This window comes from Hevea brasiliensis, chromosome 14, assembly GCF_030052815.1.
Source record: "Hevea brasiliensis isolate MT/VB/25A 57/8 chromosome 14, ASM3005281v1, whole genome shotgun sequence".
NCBI lineage: Eukaryota > Viridiplantae > Streptophyta > Magnoliopsida > Malpighiales > Euphorbiaceae > Hevea > Hevea brasiliensis.
This window is the reverse complement of record NC_079506.1, coordinates 13,620,820-13,641,175: the sequence shown is the minus strand read 5'-3', so window position 1 is coordinate 13,641,175 and position 20,356 is coordinate 13,620,820. Positions and strand designations below refer to the sequence as shown.

At 34.8% G+C, this 20,356-nt stretch overlaps 2 protein-coding genes across 13 annotated transcripts in view; one reads left to right on the top strand and one right to left on the bottom strand.

Moving 5' to 3' along the window:
- LOC110668996 (probable LRR receptor-like serine/threonine-protein kinase At3g47570) overlaps positions 1–12,136 on the top strand; it is a 23,295-nt gene extending 11,159 nt beyond the window's left edge. The window contains exons 2-4 of one of the 4 annotated variants that reach the window (XM_058133350.1): positions 10,297–10,998; positions 11,217–11,633; positions 11,812–12,136. In XM_058133350.1, coding sequence (XP_057989333.1) covers positions 10,297–10,998; positions 11,217–11,633; positions 11,812–11,825 — 1,133 coding nt within the window. In that variant the 3' untranslated portion in view covers positions 11,826–12,136. Of the gene's footprint in view, positions 1–8,050; positions 10,999–11,216; positions 11,634–11,811 lie in introns of those variants that run through there. The other 3 variants (XM_058133349.1, XM_058133348.1, XM_058133353.1) reach the window with 3 other exon arrangements.
- Positions 12,087–20,356, bottom strand: LOC110668997 (uncharacterized). 9 transcript variants are annotated; one of them, XM_058133356.1, is made up of 21 exons: positions 20,162–20,356; positions 19,884–20,004; positions 19,411–19,490; positions 18,681–18,785; positions 18,130–18,186; positions 17,963–18,033; positions 17,324–17,423; positions 16,418–16,488; positions 16,180–16,280; positions 15,978–16,081; positions 15,842–15,895; positions 15,601–15,656; positions 15,404–15,442; positions 15,159–15,303; positions 14,774–14,955; positions 14,640–14,707; positions 14,384–14,456; positions 14,240–14,301; positions 13,195–14,122; positions 12,724–13,014; positions 12,087–12,492 (listed from the first exon to the last, which is right to left on the bottom strand). In XM_058133356.1, the coding sequence occupies exons 3-21, from the start codon at positions 19,483–19,485 to the stop codon at positions 12,213–12,215; spliced, it is 2,862 nt and encodes a 953-aa protein (XP_057989339.1). In that variant the 5' UTR covers positions 19,486–19,490; positions 19,884–20,004; positions 20,162–20,356; the 3' UTR covers positions 12,087–12,212. The 9 variants fall into 9 exon arrangements, with proteins under 9 accessions (XP_057989339.1, XP_057989338.1, XP_057989337.1 ...); XM_058133355.1 differs by lacking the exon at positions 19,884–20,004 and having other exon boundaries at positions 19,411–19,495; XM_058133354.1 differs by lacking the exon at positions 19,884–20,004.

Genomic DNA, 20,356 nt, shown 5'->3' with positions numbered 1-20,356 from the left:
TTTCCTTTCAACTTATTGGGAATCTTGCAATCACATAAAACTCTCAGGGCATGTCTTCACTTCAACCATCCGGTTTTAATCCTATGACTAATATCCTCCTCACATCCCCCATCTACTTGAAGGACTGAGCTGAGATATTTAAAGTGATTACTTTGGGACAGTACCACTCCATCCAAACTAACTCCTTCCCTATTATCAGTTTGGCCTTCACTGAACTTGCAATGCATGTATTCTGTCTTCGTTCTACTTAACTTAAAGCCCTTTGACTCTAGAGTACTTCTCCAAAGCTCTAGCTTTCTGTTGACTCCTTTTCGCGTCTCATCTATCAGAACAATATCATCCGCAAACATCATGCACCAAGGAATACTCTCTTGTATATGTTTCGTCAATTCATCTAAAACTAATGTAAAAAGGTAAAGGCTTACAACTGATCCTTGGTGTAATCCAATTGAGATCGAAAAATCTCTTGTGTCCCCTCCCACTGTGCACACAATAGTAGTTGCTCCTATAAGAAGATCTCATTAAAAAAAAATATTGCATTTTCTCTCACATTTGTATGGGATCCACCTCTAGAAAAGCATTGCATTTATAATAAAACTTCAAATTTCTTATTAGATCAAAATAGCTTACAACAAAAGCATGTGTGTTTTTAAAATGTTGAATGATACCCTCCTCACTATACACAAAAATCAACTACAATAATGATATAAACCAATCAACTACAACCCAACTTCTTGCAAGTGTAATCAAACAAAGACTAGAAAAGACTGTCAGATGATTCCTCTTCTGGCAACCTTAGATGACTAGCAACTTTAGTAAATCTAGCATGATGTGGAAGCGATAATCCTCCTTTACTTCTAATTTCATTTCCTCCTTATCAAGTTTTGGTCTAGACAGAGCCCACTGCATTGCCTAAATGGCCAAAGGGCGCATGTAACATCGAGATCTATACTGGCCATCGGTGTTCCAACCTTCTGGAGTTTGGAAAGAATAACTACGAAGAGAACAGCATGTTAGTAGCTTAGCGTGTCAGCATACATGAATGCGTCTAGTGCATTTCTATCTCTTTTAAGCGTGATAAAAGTACTCATGGTAATGCAGAAAATAGAAGGGACTGTATGGTACAACCGAAAAACAAGAGATTATGGTTTCTTACTTCACTATGTTTGAGTTCCATAGAAGTGATATTAATCTAGAAGAAAAACAAAAAGTAAAAGGGATTTTACCCGAGTCCCCCTTCAGACCAAGCAACTTCATAGATCCCATTTATAGTATGAAATGCCATATCCATCAAATCTTCCTAAATCATTGTTGCAGCAACAACATATGTGACTCCGAACCATATCTCTCTTTACTGCATTGATGACAGGTCAACACTATTAGATTTGTATGGAAGAGAAAACTAAATCAATTGAATTAAGGAGCTGAGCTCAAAGTCTTATATACAAGAATTTAAGCTAACCAACTACAGTAGCGGGAAATAATAACTTCTCAACTAAGCTAACTGAACTTCCTAACAAATAGTAACAAACTAAGCTGAAATAAGTTATACAATAACTGCCAGTAAATCACACTATCCATTCTCTATATCCTACTGTAAAACCCCCCGCAAGCTGGAGAATGTATATTGACCATTCCCAGCTTGAGCATGATAGCATGAAAAGGAGCAACACCTAAAGGTTTGGTGTGAATGTCAGCTAATTGAGCAGTAGATGAAATAGGCAGAAGTTTGATGAGACCTTGCTGAACCTTCTCTCGAACCAAATGACAATCTAGCTCAATATGTTTTGTACTTTCATGAAATGTTGGATTAGCAGCTATGTGGAGGGTAGATTGATTATCACAGTAAATGACAGCTGGTTGAGGATGAGGAACACAAAAATCATTCAGAATGTAAAGTATCCATTGTAGCTCATAAGTTGTAGAAGCAAGTGCCCTGTATTCTGCATCAGAAGATGATCTTGAAATAGTATTCTATTTCTTGGATTTACAACTTACTAAAGAATCACCAAGATACACATTATATCCAGTAATTGAGCGCCTAGTATCCTCATAACTACCCCAATTTGAGTCACTAAAAGCTGTGAGTTTAATTTTAGATTTAGAGGGAAAGAAAAGACCTTGACCAGGAGAGGCTTTAATGTATCTAAGAACTCTGTGCAAAGCCTTCTCACGTAAATCTGTAGGAGCAGACAAGAACTGACTAAGGTGATGGGTAGCAAAAGACAAGTTAGGTCTTGTAGTGGTTAGGTATAACAGCTTTCCAACTAGGCATCTATAAGAAGCAATATCAAACAATGGAATCCCTTTATCTTTGGCAGCATAGTGGCAGAATCCATTGGGGTTTTAGCTGGCTTAGCAGCCAAATAGCCAGTATCAGAAAGCAATTCTAGAGCATACTTTTGTTGATAAAGAGAGATTCCTTCTATTGTCCTTGCTATTTCTAACCCCAAAAAATATTTAAGATTTCTAAGATCTTATTTTTAAAAGATGTGTCTAGAAAGCTTTTTAGGGAATTGATTTCTGCCATATTATTCCCTGCAAGAATAAGATCATCAACATAGACCAAAATAGCAATAAAAGAGTCACCAATTGCCTTTACAAAGAGAGAGTGATCAGATTTGGATTGCAAGTAACCACAAGAAAGGAGAGCATGTGAAAGTTTGGAAAACCACTGACGGTTAGCTTGTTTTAAACCATATAGAGATTTTTGTAATTGGCAAACTTGATTAGGTTTAGGAGATTGGAAACCAGGTGGCAACATCATATACACCTCCTCATGCAAATCTCCATGAAGAAAAGCATTATTAACATCAAGTTGTTGCAAGTGCCAACCATTAATTGCAGCAAGAGCTAAAAGAATTCTAATTGTAGTCATTTTAGTAGCAATACTAAAAGTATCAAAGAAATCAATTCTTTCAGTCTGAGTATATCCCTTTGCTACAAGCCTAGCCTTGTATCTCTCTATGGTACCATCTGCTTTATATTTAATCCTGTAAACCCATTTACAGCCAATAGGTACCTTTCCAGGAGGCAAATCAATAAGCTTCCAAGTATGATATTGCTCTAAAGCTGAGAATTCATTAGCCATAGCTGCTTTCCAAACATCTAATTTAACAGCTTGTGTATATGTTTTAGGCTCAACATTGGTGGAAATGGATGAAGTAAAGTGAAAATGAGTAGGAAACAAAGAATGATAAGACAAAACAAAGGACAAAGGATAAAGAATACCTGTGGAATCATGAGCATTGGTAGTTGCTGAGGAAGCAAGGCTGCAGTGATAATCCTGTAAGTATGTAGGTGGTCTTTTTGATCTTGTAGAATGTCTAGTAGGTTGAGAAGAAGAAAGAGGTTGAGGATCAGAAGGTTCTGTTATAGGTGGAGAGGATTGAGAAGATTGAATTGGATTATATGGCAATGAATAGTCCATCTCAGAAAGAGAATTCATATGAGGAATAGTGGACAGATCTATAATATGAGAATCATAAGGAAAAATATTTTCTTTAAAGATAACATTCCTAGATAGGAAAATTTCTTTATTTTTGAGATCCATAAGAAGAAAACCCTTAATGCCTTGTTTGTAGCCAAGAAATATACATTTTCTGGCTCTAGGATCAAACTTAGTTCTGCTTGCAAAAAGAGTAGATGCATAGCATAATGAACCAAAGACTCTAAGCTGAAGATAATCAGGTGAAGTGAGATATAAAAGATGAAAATGTGTTTTATTTTGTAGGAGAGGTGTAGGTAACCTATTGATAAGAAACACTGCATGAAGAATGGAATAGGACTAAAAAAGTTTGTGTAGTTTAGATTGAAACAGCAAAGCCCTAGCAACGTTCAAAATATGCTAACGTTTTCTTTCAACAATAGCATTCTGTTGAGGTGTTTCAACACATGTAGTTTGATGCAAAATTCCTTTTGAGCATAAAACCAAACATTAAGAATTCAGAACCATTGTCACTCCTAATGGCTTTAACTTTGGCATCAAATTGAGTTTCTGCCATGTGAATGAAATATTGTAAATGGTATCTGGTTTCATATTTGGATTTCATCAAAAAAACCCATGTGTATCTACTATAATCATCAACTATAGTGAGAAAGTATTTAAATCCATTTGTTGAAATAATAGAGAAAGGTCCCCATATGTCTACATGAACAAGCTCAAAAGGCTTAAGAGACTTAGAGTCACTAACTGGAAATGATAATTTCCTTTGCTTTGCCAAATGACAAATATCACAGGGATGACAATTATTATTAGAAACAGTAATAAAAGGACAAGAAGAATGAAAAATAGATTGTCTTGAGGCAGATGGATGCCCAAGTCTATAGTGCCAAATGTTAAAGTTGGTATGTGTAGTGTTGACAGTAATTGTAATAGAAGAAGTAGATGTGATGTAAGGATTGACTAGGATATACAAGCCTTCCTTTGTCTCAGCTATACTAATCGTCCTCCAAGTATTCATTTCCTGGATAAAACAATGAGTATTTTAAAAAATTAAGCAACAAGCAAGGGAAGAAATGAGTTTTGTGACAGAAATTAAATTGAAAGTGAACTGAGGAATATAAAAAACATCATGCAAAAGAAAATCTTTGGTAAAATGTATACTTCCGGAGTAATTAGCAACAAGTTGGGTTTTATTTGGAAGTTTCACAAAAATTGGGTTAATTTTCTTATATGAAGTAAAGGAGGACAATGAAAAACATATGTGATCTATGGCTCCTGTGTCAAGGATCCACAGATCAGACCTGGATATGCAACAAAAGACAAGAGAATTACTTGGAGATGAAGAAGCTAAAGTATTACCGGTTGTAACTTGGTTAGAGGTATGAATAGGAGGTTAGATTAAAGCCAATAATTACTGAATCTGCTCTTGAGTAAAAGGCACACTTTGAATACTTGGTGAATTAACTTGGATTGGTGTATTATCTATATTTCCAGATGACTGATCTTCAATAGTAACTTGATTAGCAGAAGAGCCAGAATTCTTAAATTTGTATCCAGGAGGAAATCCATGCTTCTTATAGCATGTATCTACTGTATGCCTTTGTTTTCCACAATAAGTACACACTTTCACATTACCATAATTGCCAGAAAAATTCTTATTAAACTGATACTGATTTGTAATGTTCTGACCCCTGCCATAGCTATAACCTCTTCCTTTTTGAAATCCATTATCATTGAAATCATTACTCATTACTTTGGTATTAACCAGTGCTTTAGAACTAAAATCCTCCCCAAGATCCATTTGTCTCTCTTATTAAACAATCAATGAGAAAACCTTATTAATAGAAGGTAAAGAATCTAGAAGCATGATCTGAGATCTTACATTAGCAAATCTGTCATTTAATCCCTTAAGAAAACGAATCACATAATCATTTCTTTGATAAGTCTAAAAAATACCAATTGCACCACAAGAACATGGATTAGGGCATGAACATGCAGGAACAGGTCGAAAATTCAACAATTCCTCCCAAAGAATCTTGAGTTCTATAAAATATTCAGTGACAGACAAATCACCTTGCTTGAATCCATAGATCTCCTCTTACAGATCTGAAATCCGGAAGATATCTCCTTGTGAAAACCTTTCCCTCAGATCTTTCCAAACATCAGAAGCTATGTTTTGTGCAATAGCTGGTGACAATGATCTTGTAATCCAAGATAAAACAATCATATTACACCTTTCCCAAGCTGCATACATCAGATCTATAATAGGAGGAACAGGTATTGTGCCATCAATAAACTTGATTTTGTTCTTCGAGAGCAGTGACATTCTCATTGCCCTAGCCCAAGAATGATAATTCTTTCTTGTGAGAACTGGAGAAACTAGAACTAATGCTGGATTTTCATTTGGATGAAGGTAAAAAGGATTCGATGGATTTTGGAAGTAATCAATTGCTGTATTTGTCATCTTGAAGGATTCGATAGATTTTGGAAGTAATCATTTGCTGTATTTGTCATCTTGAAGGAAAAAAAAAATTTGCAGAGAAAATTGAGAAAGAAGATTAAGGAAAAGAAAGCTCTGATACAATATTAGATTTGTATGGAAGAGAAAATTGAATCAATTGAATTAAGGAGCTAAGCTCAAAGTCTTATATACAAGAAGTTAAGCTAACCAACTAGAGTAGCGGGAAATAACAACTTCTCAACTAAGCTAACTGAACTTCCTAACAAATAGTAACAAACTAAGCTGAAATAAGTTATACAATAACTGTCAGTAAATCACACTATCCATTCTCTATATTCTACGGTAAAAAACACTCCCATCAAGTAGCATTCCATTTACAGCACCTAATTTTATGATGTGCAGCACAATATAAACCAATCTAAAATTATCAAGCTTGAGTCTAATTTGCTTTCAAAACAAGAAATATGCTTCAAAAATGCTAACCAAACAATTTAGATTTTAATAAAACACCTCCTAGATGAACCAAAACTGTTTGAATTTGATATATTAACAGTAAATTTTAACTTGATTATTGATTTTGACCATAAAATTATAAAATTTAATTATATATATATATATATAAAAGTTATGTTCACCTCAATATTAATTTTAAGGTATTATGTTCTAAATTTTTAAAATGATAAAAACGAGAGTAATATAAAAAAGAAAAAGGAGAAAAAAAAACAATTTCACTACTTTAAAGTATTAAAAGACAATTGTTATGAAATAATTAAAATGCATGATTAAATTTATATTTATATTTTAATCTGTAATGTATTTATAACATATAGAATCCATAATTTAAAAAAATAAAAATACTTGTTAAACATGTTAAATAGGTTTTATATATATTTTGTATTAAACAATATGATAATATAAAATTTTAAAATATCGATATAATGAAAATAAAAATTTTATAATAATAAAATATATTTTAAAAATTAATTTTATAATTTTATAATAATTTTCTTTCACATTAATTTAATTATGTAACCTCATTATACAAGTTAATATTATCTCAAATTATAATAAAATATAAGTAAAACTTATTTAAAAAAGTAAAATAGCAGAGTTTGAACAAATTTAATATAATGAGTTGATTTGCATTTACTATTAATTTATTTTAATTTTTAAACATATTTATCCACTTAAAATTTTCAAATTTATTACTATATATTTTTTTTATTATATTACGTTTAAATCTATGATTAAATTAATATTATATAATAATAAAATAACATAACTTCATAAGAGTATGATATAATAAAAAATAATTTTTATTATAATTAATTAAAATAATATTAAAATCAATATTAAACAATTCAATATAATATTTATAATACTATAATAATATTATATAATATAATATATTATAAATTTTATATTAAATATAATAAAATGTAACGCATATTAGAGAGAGAGGTTAGTTAAAGGTTCAATCGATAGTGGGAAAAGAAGTGCAACCCATCCAAAACGTTAGGCACAGCTGACCATTGACGTTTGCAAAAGGCCATCAATCGAGCAAAAGTATAACCCATCCAAACCGTTAGGTGCAGCTGACCATTGACGTCTGCAAAAGGCCATCTGTCGGTCATTCTGATTTTGATAATTTTAAATTTTATACAAATTAAAGTGGAATATAAATCACTTTAAATCAAATAAATTCAAATTATATTGATGATCCAATCAAATTTTATTATTTCTATATGAAATAGATAATTAAAAAAAAAAAAAAAAGCAAACATAGTTTATCAATTTTTTTTTTTAAATTTCCGATTTGCTGCTAATTTCGCAGCTTAGCTTCTTATCTTCCAATAGAATCCAACGTGTTCTTCACTTCCAAGCGGCAATATGAGTAAATCCTTGACAAAAGTTAAATTCATAATCCTTTGAATTGTAGGGATGGCAACATGTGGGATTCCTCTCTCGTCCCTGCCTCGTTGAGGATTGAGGTTGGGATGGAAATTCTTCCGCTAGAAATTTTTCCATGAGAATTTTTTTTCCTTTATATTTTTTTTATTTTTATTTATCAATATGACTTTTTCCCGTTTCCACCAGTGCAAAATCAAAGATTGAACGATATTAAAGAAAATTAACCAAGTGCTGAGTGGATCAATTGGAGTCAGAAAACAATTGCCATCTCTATTGAATTGTCGTTCTCAATGTGGAAAAACTGCCAAGTTTGAGGGCCCTGCCTCTGGAAAAATCCCAACAACAACGATTAAAGGTGGATGGAAAGTTATGATACACCAACGCACACACACATCTTAGGTAAGTTTATCCCACCATCTCCATAAATAAACTTTCTACTTGTTTGATTGAAACAGCCAATTCCTAATCTATAACCTCAGAAAGTCGCAAACTGCATATATGGGCCTCCCAGCATCTTCCTCATCCTTGTGCCTCTCTACTATTATTCATTTCTTGTGCTTCAACTTGCCAGCAGCCTCTTCCATCCACAGCAACAATGAGACAGATCGACTTGCTTTGCTGGAATTCAAGGCCAAAATAAGTGATGACCCTTTTGGGATCATGAGCTCATGGAATAGTACTCTTCACTTCTGCCGCTGGTATGGTGTCACCTGTGGGCGTAGACACCAAAGAGTCACAATCTTAGACTTACAGTCCCTCAAACTTTCAGGTTCCATATCACCACATGTTGGTAATTTGAGCTTCTTAAGGGAGTTGTACCTTGCAAACAATAGCTTCAGCCATGATATCCCTCCTCAGATTGGCCATTTACGCAGACTGCAAATTTTGTCTCTTTCTAACAATTCAATTGATGGTCAAATTCCTCCCACCATATCTAACTGTTCAAACCTTGTTATCTTTGATTTGGCTAACAACAATCTCGTCCGAGAAATCCCTGTGGAGCTTGGTTCCTTACTGAAGCTCAAAGAGATCTATTTACCTTACAATAATTTAGTAGGGACTCTCCCACCATCTTTAGGGAATTTGTCGTCCCTTCAGTTGCTTGCTGCATATGGAAATCATTTGAATGGAGATCTCCCAGAAACTTTAGGCCAATTGATCAGTCTACAATCTTTAACAATTTTTGAAAATGGATTTTCAGGTACCATCCCTCCCTCTGTCTTCAATCTTTCTTCGATCACGGAATTAGACGTGTCATCTAATCAATTCCAAGGGAATCTTCCCTTGAGCATTGGAAACTCTCTTCCAAATCTCCGAATTTTTTCTATTGGTGATAACGAATTCACTGGCACCATTCCAACTTCATTTTCTAACGCCTCAAATCTAGGATTTCTTTATCTGCCCCTAAATAATCTCACCGGAAGTGTGCCTTCTCTTGGCAAGTTGCATAGGCTTTTAGCATTACAGATTGGCGTCAACAATTTAGGAAGTGGGAAAGCTGATGACTTGAGATTTCTTTCCACCTTAACTAACGCCACAGCTTTACGAAACATCGGCATAGGCTACAACAACTTTGGAGGGGAACTTCCTGAACACATCGCCAACTTCTCAAAGGTGCTCCGGTTCTTTGTCATACAGAACAATCAGATATCTGGAAACATCCCAATTGGAATAAAGTTCCTTGTTAACTTGGAAGTTTTCGCTGCAGACAGGAACAAACTTTCAGGTACCATTCCATCGGGCATCGGACAGCTTCAAAATGTAAAATTACTTTACCTTGCAATAAATAATTTATCGGGATATATTCCATCATCTCTGGGAAACCTGACAAATTTACTTGAACTTTTTTTATATAACAATAATATTCAAGGTACCATCCCTTCAAGTCTAGGCAGTTGCCAAAAATTGCTCGGACTAGATTTATCTACAAACAATCTTAGTGGTCCCATACCCCCACAAGTTATTGGACTTTCCTCGTTGTCACAAGTTCTTTCTTTGTCTCTGAATAATTTGTCTTGTTCCCTTCCAAAAGAAGTAGAAAATTTGAAAAATCTAGGGATCCTTGACCTTGCTGACAACATGTTGTCAGGGGAGATTCCCAGTGGCCTTGGCAGTTGTACAAGTCTAGAATTGTTATACTTGGGTGCCAACTCGTTCCAAGGGTCCATTCCTTCCTCTTTTGGTTTATTAAGAGGCATTAGAGAGTTAAATATTTCTCATAATAATTTGTCAGGCATGATTCCAGAGTTTTTAGAGGGCTTCAAAATACAGCTTTTGGATTTGTCCTATAATGATTTTGAGGGAATGGTACCAGTACAAGGAGTTTTCAAGAATTCTAGTGCTACCTTTGTGGCAGGAAATAAAAATCTATGTGGTGGCATACCTGATTTTGGGCTATCAGTGTGCAAGGTTGAACCGTCAAAGAGGAGACCAAATGCAAAATTAAAGACCATGATTTCTGCAGTTTGTGTGGGTGTAGGCGTTGCACTTTTGCTTATTTCTTTGCTTCTTTGCCACCATTCAAGAAAAAGAAAAGGAGAATCTGCATCACTATTTGATGGGAATTCACTATTGAAGTTGTCTTATCAAAGCCTGCTTAAAGCTACTAATGGATTCTCTTTAGAAAATTTGATTGGTACGGGTAGCTTTGGATCTGTATATAAAGGGATTCTTGATCAAGAAGGAATGGTAATTGCAGTTAAGGTGCTTAACCTCATGCGACGAGGAGCTTCAAAGAGCTTTGTAGCCGAATGTGAAGCCTTGCGAAATGTCAGGCATCGAAATCTTGTCAAAGTACTCACAGCGTGTGCAGGAATTGATTATCAGGGCAATGATTTCAAAGCATTGGTTTATGAATTTATGGTTAATGGGAGCTTAGATGATTGGTTGCATCCAATTCTTGGATTAGATGAGGTGCCAAGGACTTTAAATGTTATCCAAAGATTGAATATTGCCATCGATGTTGCTTCTGCGCTTGAGTATCTTCATTATCATTGTGGAACACCTTTTGTTCATTGTGATCTAAAACCAAGTAATGTCCTTCTCGACGAAAAAATGACTGGACATGTAGGTGATTTTGGGTTGGTAAAGTTTCTTTCTACTAGGATGCTTGGCCATTCAACAAATCAATCTAGTTCTCTTGGAATAAGGGGAACTATCGGATATTGTCCTCCAGGTAATGGTAATACATATTTTTCATCATTTCCTTCATAATATTTCTCTTTTTCTACTATTTTAAGACAATTGATGAAATGACAACTATAGACTTGTCATGATTAATAGTTTTAATTTGATGTCTAAAATTTGTAGTTTTCTAACGCTAGTAGGCTAGAAGAATTCATTATTTTTTATATGTTTCAAAGCAAGTCAATTCACTATTTGTTGATTTGTATATTTTAGAGTATGGTGTGGGCAATGAAGTATCAACACATGGTGACACATTTAGTTTTGGAATACTCTTGTTGGAGATGTTCACGGGAAAGAGGCCAACCGATGACATGTTCAAAGAGAATTTGAGCCTTCACAGTTTTGTCAAAAGATTTTTGCCGGAACAAGTAAAAGAGATTATAGATCCCAATCTTTTTGAAGCGCAACTCAATGCACATAGTAACTACAATTTTAGGAATAGCGGAAACGATATATTCATTGAATGTTTGATTTCAATATTAGAAATTGGAATCTCTTGTTCTACAGAATCACCACAAGAGCGCATGAATATAAGTGATGTTGTTGTTCAGCTCTCTTCCATTAGAAACAAACTTGTTGGAACTCAATTACCAAGGGGGGGAGAGACTGTAAGTGCACTTCAAGTAGCAGGTATATAATGCTATTCATTTGTTGAAATAGAGAATAAAACTTGTCATATGCATGTAACAAAATCTTCCCATCCCTTGCTCATATGATAAAAAAATTTTGAATGTTTTTTTGTAACATCAGTTGTTTGCTTGCAAATGGATGCAAGATTGGTTAAAAAATCCCTTTTTTTCCATCTCAGGTACTCAAGATTGATGACTCTGATGCGGAATGCCTGTTGATTACCATGAAGCATAACTTGTTATACCTAGTCTATGTAATCCTTATATATGTTTGTAATGCTGCATCTTGCTTAGTTAGTACTGTGTTTCCTTCATGCATAAAGTGTTTTTCTTATTTTAACTCTTTACACCCCCAAGATGAGATCTCATTAAAAAATATTGCAGTATCTCTCACGTTTATATGAGATCCACCTCTACAATTTCGAATGGAACTCGTGTATTTGTAAGCGTAGGATGTACCAAACAGATTCTCCTTCAATTGCATCTATGATAAAACTTCAAGCATGTGTGTTTTTCAAATATGTGAATGATACCCTCCTCACTCTACACAAAAATCAACTATAATAATGATACACACCAATCAACTGTAACCCAACTTCTTGCAAGTGTAGTCGAACAAAGACTGGAAAAGACTTACTGATGATTCCTCTTCTGGCAACCTTAGGTGACGAGCAACTTTAGTAAATCCAGCATGGTGTGGAAGCTGATAATCTTCCTTCACTTCTAAGTTCATTTCCTCCTTGTCAAGTTTTGGCCTACACAGAGCCCACTGCATTGCCCAAATGGCCAAAGGGCGCATGTAACATAGAGATCTATACTGGCCATCAGTGTTCCAACATTCAGGAGTTTGGAAAGAATAACTACAAAGAGAACAGCGTGTTAGTAGCTTAGCGTGTCAGCGTAAATGAATGTGTGCAGTGCATTTCTGTCTCTTTTAAGTTTGATAAAAGTACTCATGGTAATACAGAAAACAGAAGAGACTATATGGTACAACTGAAAACAAGAGATTATGGTTTCTTACTTCACTGTGTTTTAGTTCCATAGAAGTGATATTAATCTAGAAGAAAAACAAAAAGGAAAAGGGATTTTACCCAAGTCCCCCTTCAGACCAAGCAGTTTCATAGATCCCATTTGCAGTATGAAATGCCATATCCATCAAATCTTCCTGAATCATTGTAGCAGCAACAGCATATGTGACTCCGGACCATATCTCTCTTGATTGCATTGATGACAGGTCAACTCTCCCATCGGGTAGCATTCCATTTACAGCCCCTAGTTTCCCATCCTTCACTTTTAAGACATTGTAATTATAAATCTTTTCTAGTGCACTTCTTGCCTTTTCTTTGTCAACGATGGGGAGAAGTCCACATGCTCGTGCATACCTACAACGTGCAGCACAATTTAAATCCAAACCAAAATTGTCAAGCCTGAGTCCAATTTGCTTTCATGGCAATAAATATACTTCAAAATGATAATCAAGCAATCAGGATTTTAATAAAAACACCTACTAGATGAACAGTTTGATATTCAAAACAGATTAAGTTACATCAAATGAAACAGACCATTGTCCAGCCAATTGATCAGTCTGAATAGATGAACTGTTACAACTACCACTGCTGTCGTAATTGAAGTAAGATCCATTCCATAATTTCTCATACACAACTTTCGCTTTCTGAAACCTAGCCCAAAAATATTCCTCAGAAGCTTTGTCGCCAACTTCTCTTGCCAAGGCTGATGCAGCTTGCAACGCTGCCACCCATAGCCCACCACTATATGCACTCACACCAGACACGGACCATGTATCATATGTCTGATCAGGAAAGCCATCATTCTCAATCATCCCATCACCATCCCTGTCAAACTGGTCCATAAAAGCTATCGAAACATAAACTGAAGGCCAAACAGCTTCTGCAAACTTTTTGTCACCAGTGGCAACGACGTCCCTATAAACTTGGAGAACAAATTTTGGATTCAAGTCTTTCCATGTATCAGTATTGTAAAGGTTATAGGCATTCACTTCAAACCATGGATCATTCATTCCAATATCATGAGGAACGGCTCCAAGAACCTTTCTGCGAATCCATCGTCCATCATGTAGAAGTTGCATCTTACTAGGATCATGCATCATTACTGCTGCTGCAAAGTCTCTTTGAACACTCAGTTCAAGTTTGGGAAATAACATAACTAATGCAAATGAAGAATAGAAATGAACATCATAGGTGTTCCACATTTGATATTCAACACCTTCAAGATAAAGGAATTGACCAATGTTTTCTTCTCCTTCTTGAAGCAAATTAGTTCCAAAAGCAGAGTTTGATGCAACAGGAGCATGAATTTGCTCAAGCATTGAAGTCATCCTTCCAAGAATGTCAACAGAAGTGTCATTTTGATGGGCTACATCAATAATGCTCTTCAAAACTGCCCCTGAACTATCAAGGGAAAACTTCCTTCCCCCAATGCTTACTAAACTCTGGAATGGAGGTGATCCATCTGCAAAAAGAAGAGAATACCCAATTAATTAATAGAATTTCATGTGACGAAAATTGAAAACTAATACAAACAGATTCGATCTTCCAAGAATAAGAATAGGCTATAAACTACACAAACCTGTCCAAACTGTCCCCCCTGAATTAAGATAATAGAGCTCGTTAAAGAGAGTGATAGGATACCTGCAAAAAAAAAAAAAATCCTTCAAGATAACTTCAGTATCTGACTTTAAATGAAATGAGAAAATTATACATCCAAGCTCACCATTCAGGAAGCCTCTTGTCTTCAAGAATTGGTCTTTGCCAGGCTTCTATCTGGGACTCCCAGAAGCCATGCTCTATGTTTCAAGTATAAAAAATAAGTAACATACAACAGCAGTTGCTAAATGCAAAATCTGTCTGCAATTGTTATTCACAGTCCCACTCAACTGCTACAGACTTTTGAAAAGGAGAGAGAGAGAGAGAGAGAGAGGGAGAGAGAGAAAGGAGTGCAACATAAACAAGACAGAATGGGACATTACCTAGAATAGCATCATGAGCAATTCTTGCAGCAGCATCCCCATTAGCACCATAGAATTTTGTGTAACGCCTGTTGATGGAAAATTTCAGAATCTTTTAACCTACAAACTGCTCAGGAAAGACTTCGGCAACCTACCTATGATAAGTCCTTCCACCCCTGAAGCATACTTCAGGGCAGTCCCATGCCAAAGAAAATGTAACACTACGTAGTGCATCTGGTGGAATTGTCACAGAGGCTGCAATGGCTGCTCCAATAGATGATCCTGGTTCTGACGGCACTGATGTTCCAGCTGACTTAAGGTTGTCAAAGGATCCATGCTATTAAAATACAATTACATACATTAAGTTCTCTAGACAATGATGAAAAAACAACATTGTGCACAAAACAAAATGGCATTAGATGTATTTCCCTGTTGAAGAAGAACTAGATATAAAACAAAGGAGAACGTACTTCTTAGGGGTGGGGAAAAGAAGAAGAATAAGAAGATGGAGGAGAACAGAAGCTTCAGGAAATTAGCAACCTCTTTTATTTCGTGCCACATATCTTTTGCTGTTATGCCTTGGGAGTTTCCGCATATCACAAATCGTGGGCATTTTGAGACATGTATGCCACTGATCTCCTGTGCAGTGATAGCAAAAGTCACAGGGGGAAAACCATGTGCCGTCCTGTATTGATAAATAAGAAAGTTTAAATATAGGATATTTAAGCATATAACACATGAGAACCAAGTCCAGACTTATCTCCTATTCCAGGAAATAAGCTTACTTGTGATGTAGAAGGACACCATGCACACCATCCTCCATTCTAGCAGGACCAATAATATGTCAGTTAGCATAAAAATTACAAGCACACATGCACTTTTACATATCTGAAAAGTCAAAATCATTATATGTTATATTCACAAATAAAATATGAAAACTGTAAGAACAATGAAAACAATTGAGTTATGGAACTTTTCTCACTTTGTTGTAGAATTGAAGTGCAGACCAGAATATTCAGAATCCCCTCCAACAGAATTCTGAATAGGCATATACAACAATGAATTTGCATGAGATTTGATGGCTTCTAAAATATAAATCTATGTAAAAATTCATTTCATACTGAGCATGTCTGACTCGCCTAAACAAATAAGTATTAAACAGCAGAGATGCAGCATAGAAACATTCATGAAAAGAGATGAATGCAAGGTAAAAATTGACTTACTGCCCATGTAAAAAGCAAGGAGACATTTGCAGCAGTCTTCCCAGAATTATAGAGCTGAAGAAAATAACTGATACTTAATACCATGTTAAGCTATACAAATGTCCAACAATCAAACTTCATAGAGATACTTTCCTACCGTAAAGGTGAAGACTGAGACAGGGAAGCTGCTCTCCTTATAATTATGAGGAATGACAGGTGAAATTTGACGACAAACAATTCTAAGTTCTGGATCAGGTTCACCTGTATTTAGTGAGTTGAATGACCAGATATGAGAAAATTTTTTCCACAATGATAGTCTCAACAATTTGATTTGTATAACACCAGATAATGCAGATTACCTTCAAATATGGTCCATGACCTTGGATATAAAGCATGATAGGTCGAATTGTCTCCCTTCAGATTCCAGTCCCAAGATCCAATTCCAGAAATTGTAGGTACTCTGAGTATGCATTCGTTAAGTTAGTCATAAACTGGTTTATTTGAAAAAAATCTACCTCAACTAATGCTCTCATCGAATTAGGAGCAACCTTTATTTATTAATCATACATTTAAGTGGATAATAATAAAGTCTCTTACTTAAGCACCTCTGGGTTCCTTGGGCACAGAACACTAGAGTACTTTGCACCATTTGAGCGTGAAACGAAAACCTGCATGAATTGTTCGCATTCACATTAAGAAATTGCAAATTTCTTTGCAAAAAGAATCTCTGTTCTTTAATGAATGTTCTAATCATTTTTCACCAACAAATTCTTGGTAATCTCACATAAAAGGTTGAGATCAACTACTCAGCACTCCATAGTAACTAGTCCAATAACCTATTTCAGCATTCCAGCACCAGAACTTTCAATCACTGTAACTGTAATAATCCATATATCTGCATACTTCATCCTTTGTATGATTTAATGTAACCAAAATTTAACTAATGATGTATATAGCCAATCATCAGTTCGTGCTTCTAAAGACCAAGTTTTTAATTTCAAATCTTTTTGAAGCACATTCACACAACCCATTGGAATAAGTCAAATTCAAGAAAAAACAATAAGTCATTACCCTTAATAAATGAAATTGCTCAAACAGCCTGTATATTTGTCTAAAGAGCTTGCAAATGACAGAAAGCTACAAAGGCATATGAGCATTTGCATCCAATAACATAATAGCAGTGTATTTTTCTTAAATATGACATGCAAATACAAAGATGACCTTTATGTTATGAGACAGCTACTGAGAATCAATTATGCAAAGCCAACATTTATTTATAACTTCTTGCAGAGAACATGCACTGGACAGTGAACAAGACATTTACTTCCCATAAGTTCAAAAACACAGAACAATAACGACCTTTCTGTAAGCATGTCATGTCTTAAAGTGTACACTGCCTGGCATGCATTATTTTTACACGGGTAAATGAATTAATTTAACAACAGCTACTTAAGGTTAGCAAAATGAAATTTCATTCATGAACAATTGGTTTGCTAAACTTACAGAAAATTGATTTGCTAAAACAGGTTTTTCTTCACATATTCTAGGGAACAGTTGCCAGCGCTGAAATTCACCTTTGTAACTTCTTCCAATGCTTCCAGAGCTGTGAAGTGTCAAAATTGTATATGCCAAAAAAAAGGAGGGGGTTAGAGGGAAACTCATAAATTAACACTCTCATTTTAGAACTCCAATAAAATAAATAATGCATAAATTGTGGGAGACATCTGAAATACCCAGCCAGCCATATGCCAACATAATTTCAATACAAATTGAGCACTTAATGTTACCTTCACACTTCTTAATATGAAGATTTGCAATCTACGACTACCACACAAAAATAGCATCATAAATACACAAAAAAATCTTAGATTGATAAATTAATTTAGTTTAGTTAATTTATAACTTGGTAACTTTAAATATCAGCTCTTATAACTTAGTTTTAAATATAAGCTAAAAGTTATACATCCATATTGCTAGACTATATTTTCGAGCTAAAAGTTATAAATCCATATTGTTAGACTATGTTTTCCAAGAAAATAGATGTTGAGCCAATAAAGGTTCAAATATTAATTTTCTGAGGCAAGCAAATGCAATAAATATGAAAAGTAAGATTTTCAATGAACCACAACTATAAAGACCTACCCAATGCCACCTAGTGGAATGCCTTGACAAGATGTTACAAAGCGCTTAAAAAATGGATTGATAACACCACCCTGAAATTGCCAAACAGAACATGGAGATCAAACTGATCTTTGTAATTTGTTAACAAAACCAAGTTACAATGAGCAATTAAGATAAATGAACATTACCTTTCCTTTGGCAGCTTCTTCTCGGAGATAACGCCACAACCGAATACCTACAGGAGCCTGCGGAGAACAAAGAAAACCGCCTTGTGGACATATATAACAAAGAGAAGGACACAGATTTGCCACAGATTTATGACATAAAGAGGACACACATATACCATTCATTCATGTCATAGAGAACATAGATGACAAAGAGTTTTGAAAATCATGCAGTAATGCCAAAAGAGAAAGGTGAATCTATCAGGTACGGTTATTCAATTCTATAGAACAGTAACATCCAGTGTAATTTGTCACAAGGTGGCATATCCAACACTTTTGTCTTCCCCCAAAAAAAAAGTCAAAAATTACTAACATTCATTTGTTCATCTTCATTTGCAGCATTTAATATATCTTTCACATATCTTGAATAAAGTTTCCTTGCACTCCAAGACCCCTCTTCATGAAAGTGGTTTAGGCTCCTTCATGCATTATATAAAATAACAAGAATATGATTTGAAGGATATGAAAAGAATATATATATATATATATATATATATATATATATATGTTCATACCAGTTGAAATTTCTCTTGAAAACTTAAAGTGAATAGTGAAAGGGCAACTTCCTCACTATTTAACTTTCGCTGCCAGGTCAGTGATGCTGGTTTCCAGGGGTCAACCTTAATCCATATATACAAAAGAAATTAGATACAAGACATGCATTTAAAGGAAAGAAAAAAATGCCAGTTGAAGTCATTCATTATAAATAAAAAAGCCAATCTTATATTCACAATAACAAAAGCTATAGTGACATGAACTGCTCTCCAGGAAGTTTCATTATTCATTAGCATAATACATATAGGGAAGCAAACATAGAGCCCAAACTGTGGAAAAAGAAAATGCTACACCAGCATAACAGTTAATGCTACAGTTGTCTACAAGAGTCCCAAAACCCCATAATCACTTTGTCAGCACATTAATAAAATAAGAATTAACATCCACTGCTAAGGTAAAATGGGCAATCAATAAGGTGATGAAATTATGGCCACTCCAATGGCAGCTTTAGCTCATGTACAAGCTAGGATAACCCTATCACATGCCCATGTCAACTGTCTAAACTAAGGGACTGAATGGAAGTCTATGAACATGACACATTACATGAAGTACCAAAGGCTTGATTAAATAGCCAAAAACTAACTAAAAAACAAACGAACCTTTTTAAAGCCTACTGTGAACAAATTAAAATCTTCTGACAGAGGGATGGTCTGATTTCATGGTAAAACAGAAAAGGTGCCTACATCGTACCTTATCCACCAAAGAATCAGAAGGTTCTCCGTCCTGTTGATTGAATCCATTCTCCAGTAACTCTCCCTCAAACATCTTTCCTGCACTAGACAGACATAAGCAAATTTAGTCCAGTTGCATTTAGATTAATTGAAGTCACATTTACCTTTATGCTCTAATCTTCCCACTAGCTAAATTGCAAGAAGACCAAAGAATCAATTTTCTCAATGCTAATTTAGCACAGACCACTCCTCCCCCCTCCGCCTACATTAATTACCCAAACAGTCTTATCACCGTTAAAGAATTACAAGCAGTTACTACACTAAGACCTACAGTAACATCCATAGATGTTATTTATGATTCCTATCATATAACACCCAAAAAAATAAAAGTTGAATTCCAGTTTCAAAAATTTCACAGCTTTATATTAATCAATACTATTGTATAACAATCTGGGTAGTTATTCTCACATAACCCAATCTCCCAAAACTAACCCCAGAGAGAAGGAAGAAGAAGAATTCATAGCTTCATCTAATTGACATTCCAAAACAAATTAACTTTCTCTTTAGCCAAAAAAAGACTTGAATCAATCAATGCATATTATACATCATCATCCTGCATGACAGAAACATAATATTGATATTCAAGACCTCAAGCATACATACGTGGACAGATAAATATGGACGTTTATAAAATAAGTTAAAAGAAACATCAAGAAATCGAAATGCAAGAAAGAAATTAAAGAATAGAAGAGCAGAGCAAGAACAGTGACCTGAAACAGAGGATCTTTGTACAGAAACTGGGAGTGAGGTTTTGCAGAGAAATCTAGATTACCCAAGAAAGATAGTGTGGAAGATCTCAAAATATAAATGTTTTCAAACAGTCTAATGAGTTGGCAGTTTATTCTTGAATTGGCATCCAAGATGCAAGAGTTGAATAGGTATTGGTTACTAACGTCACCTATTTG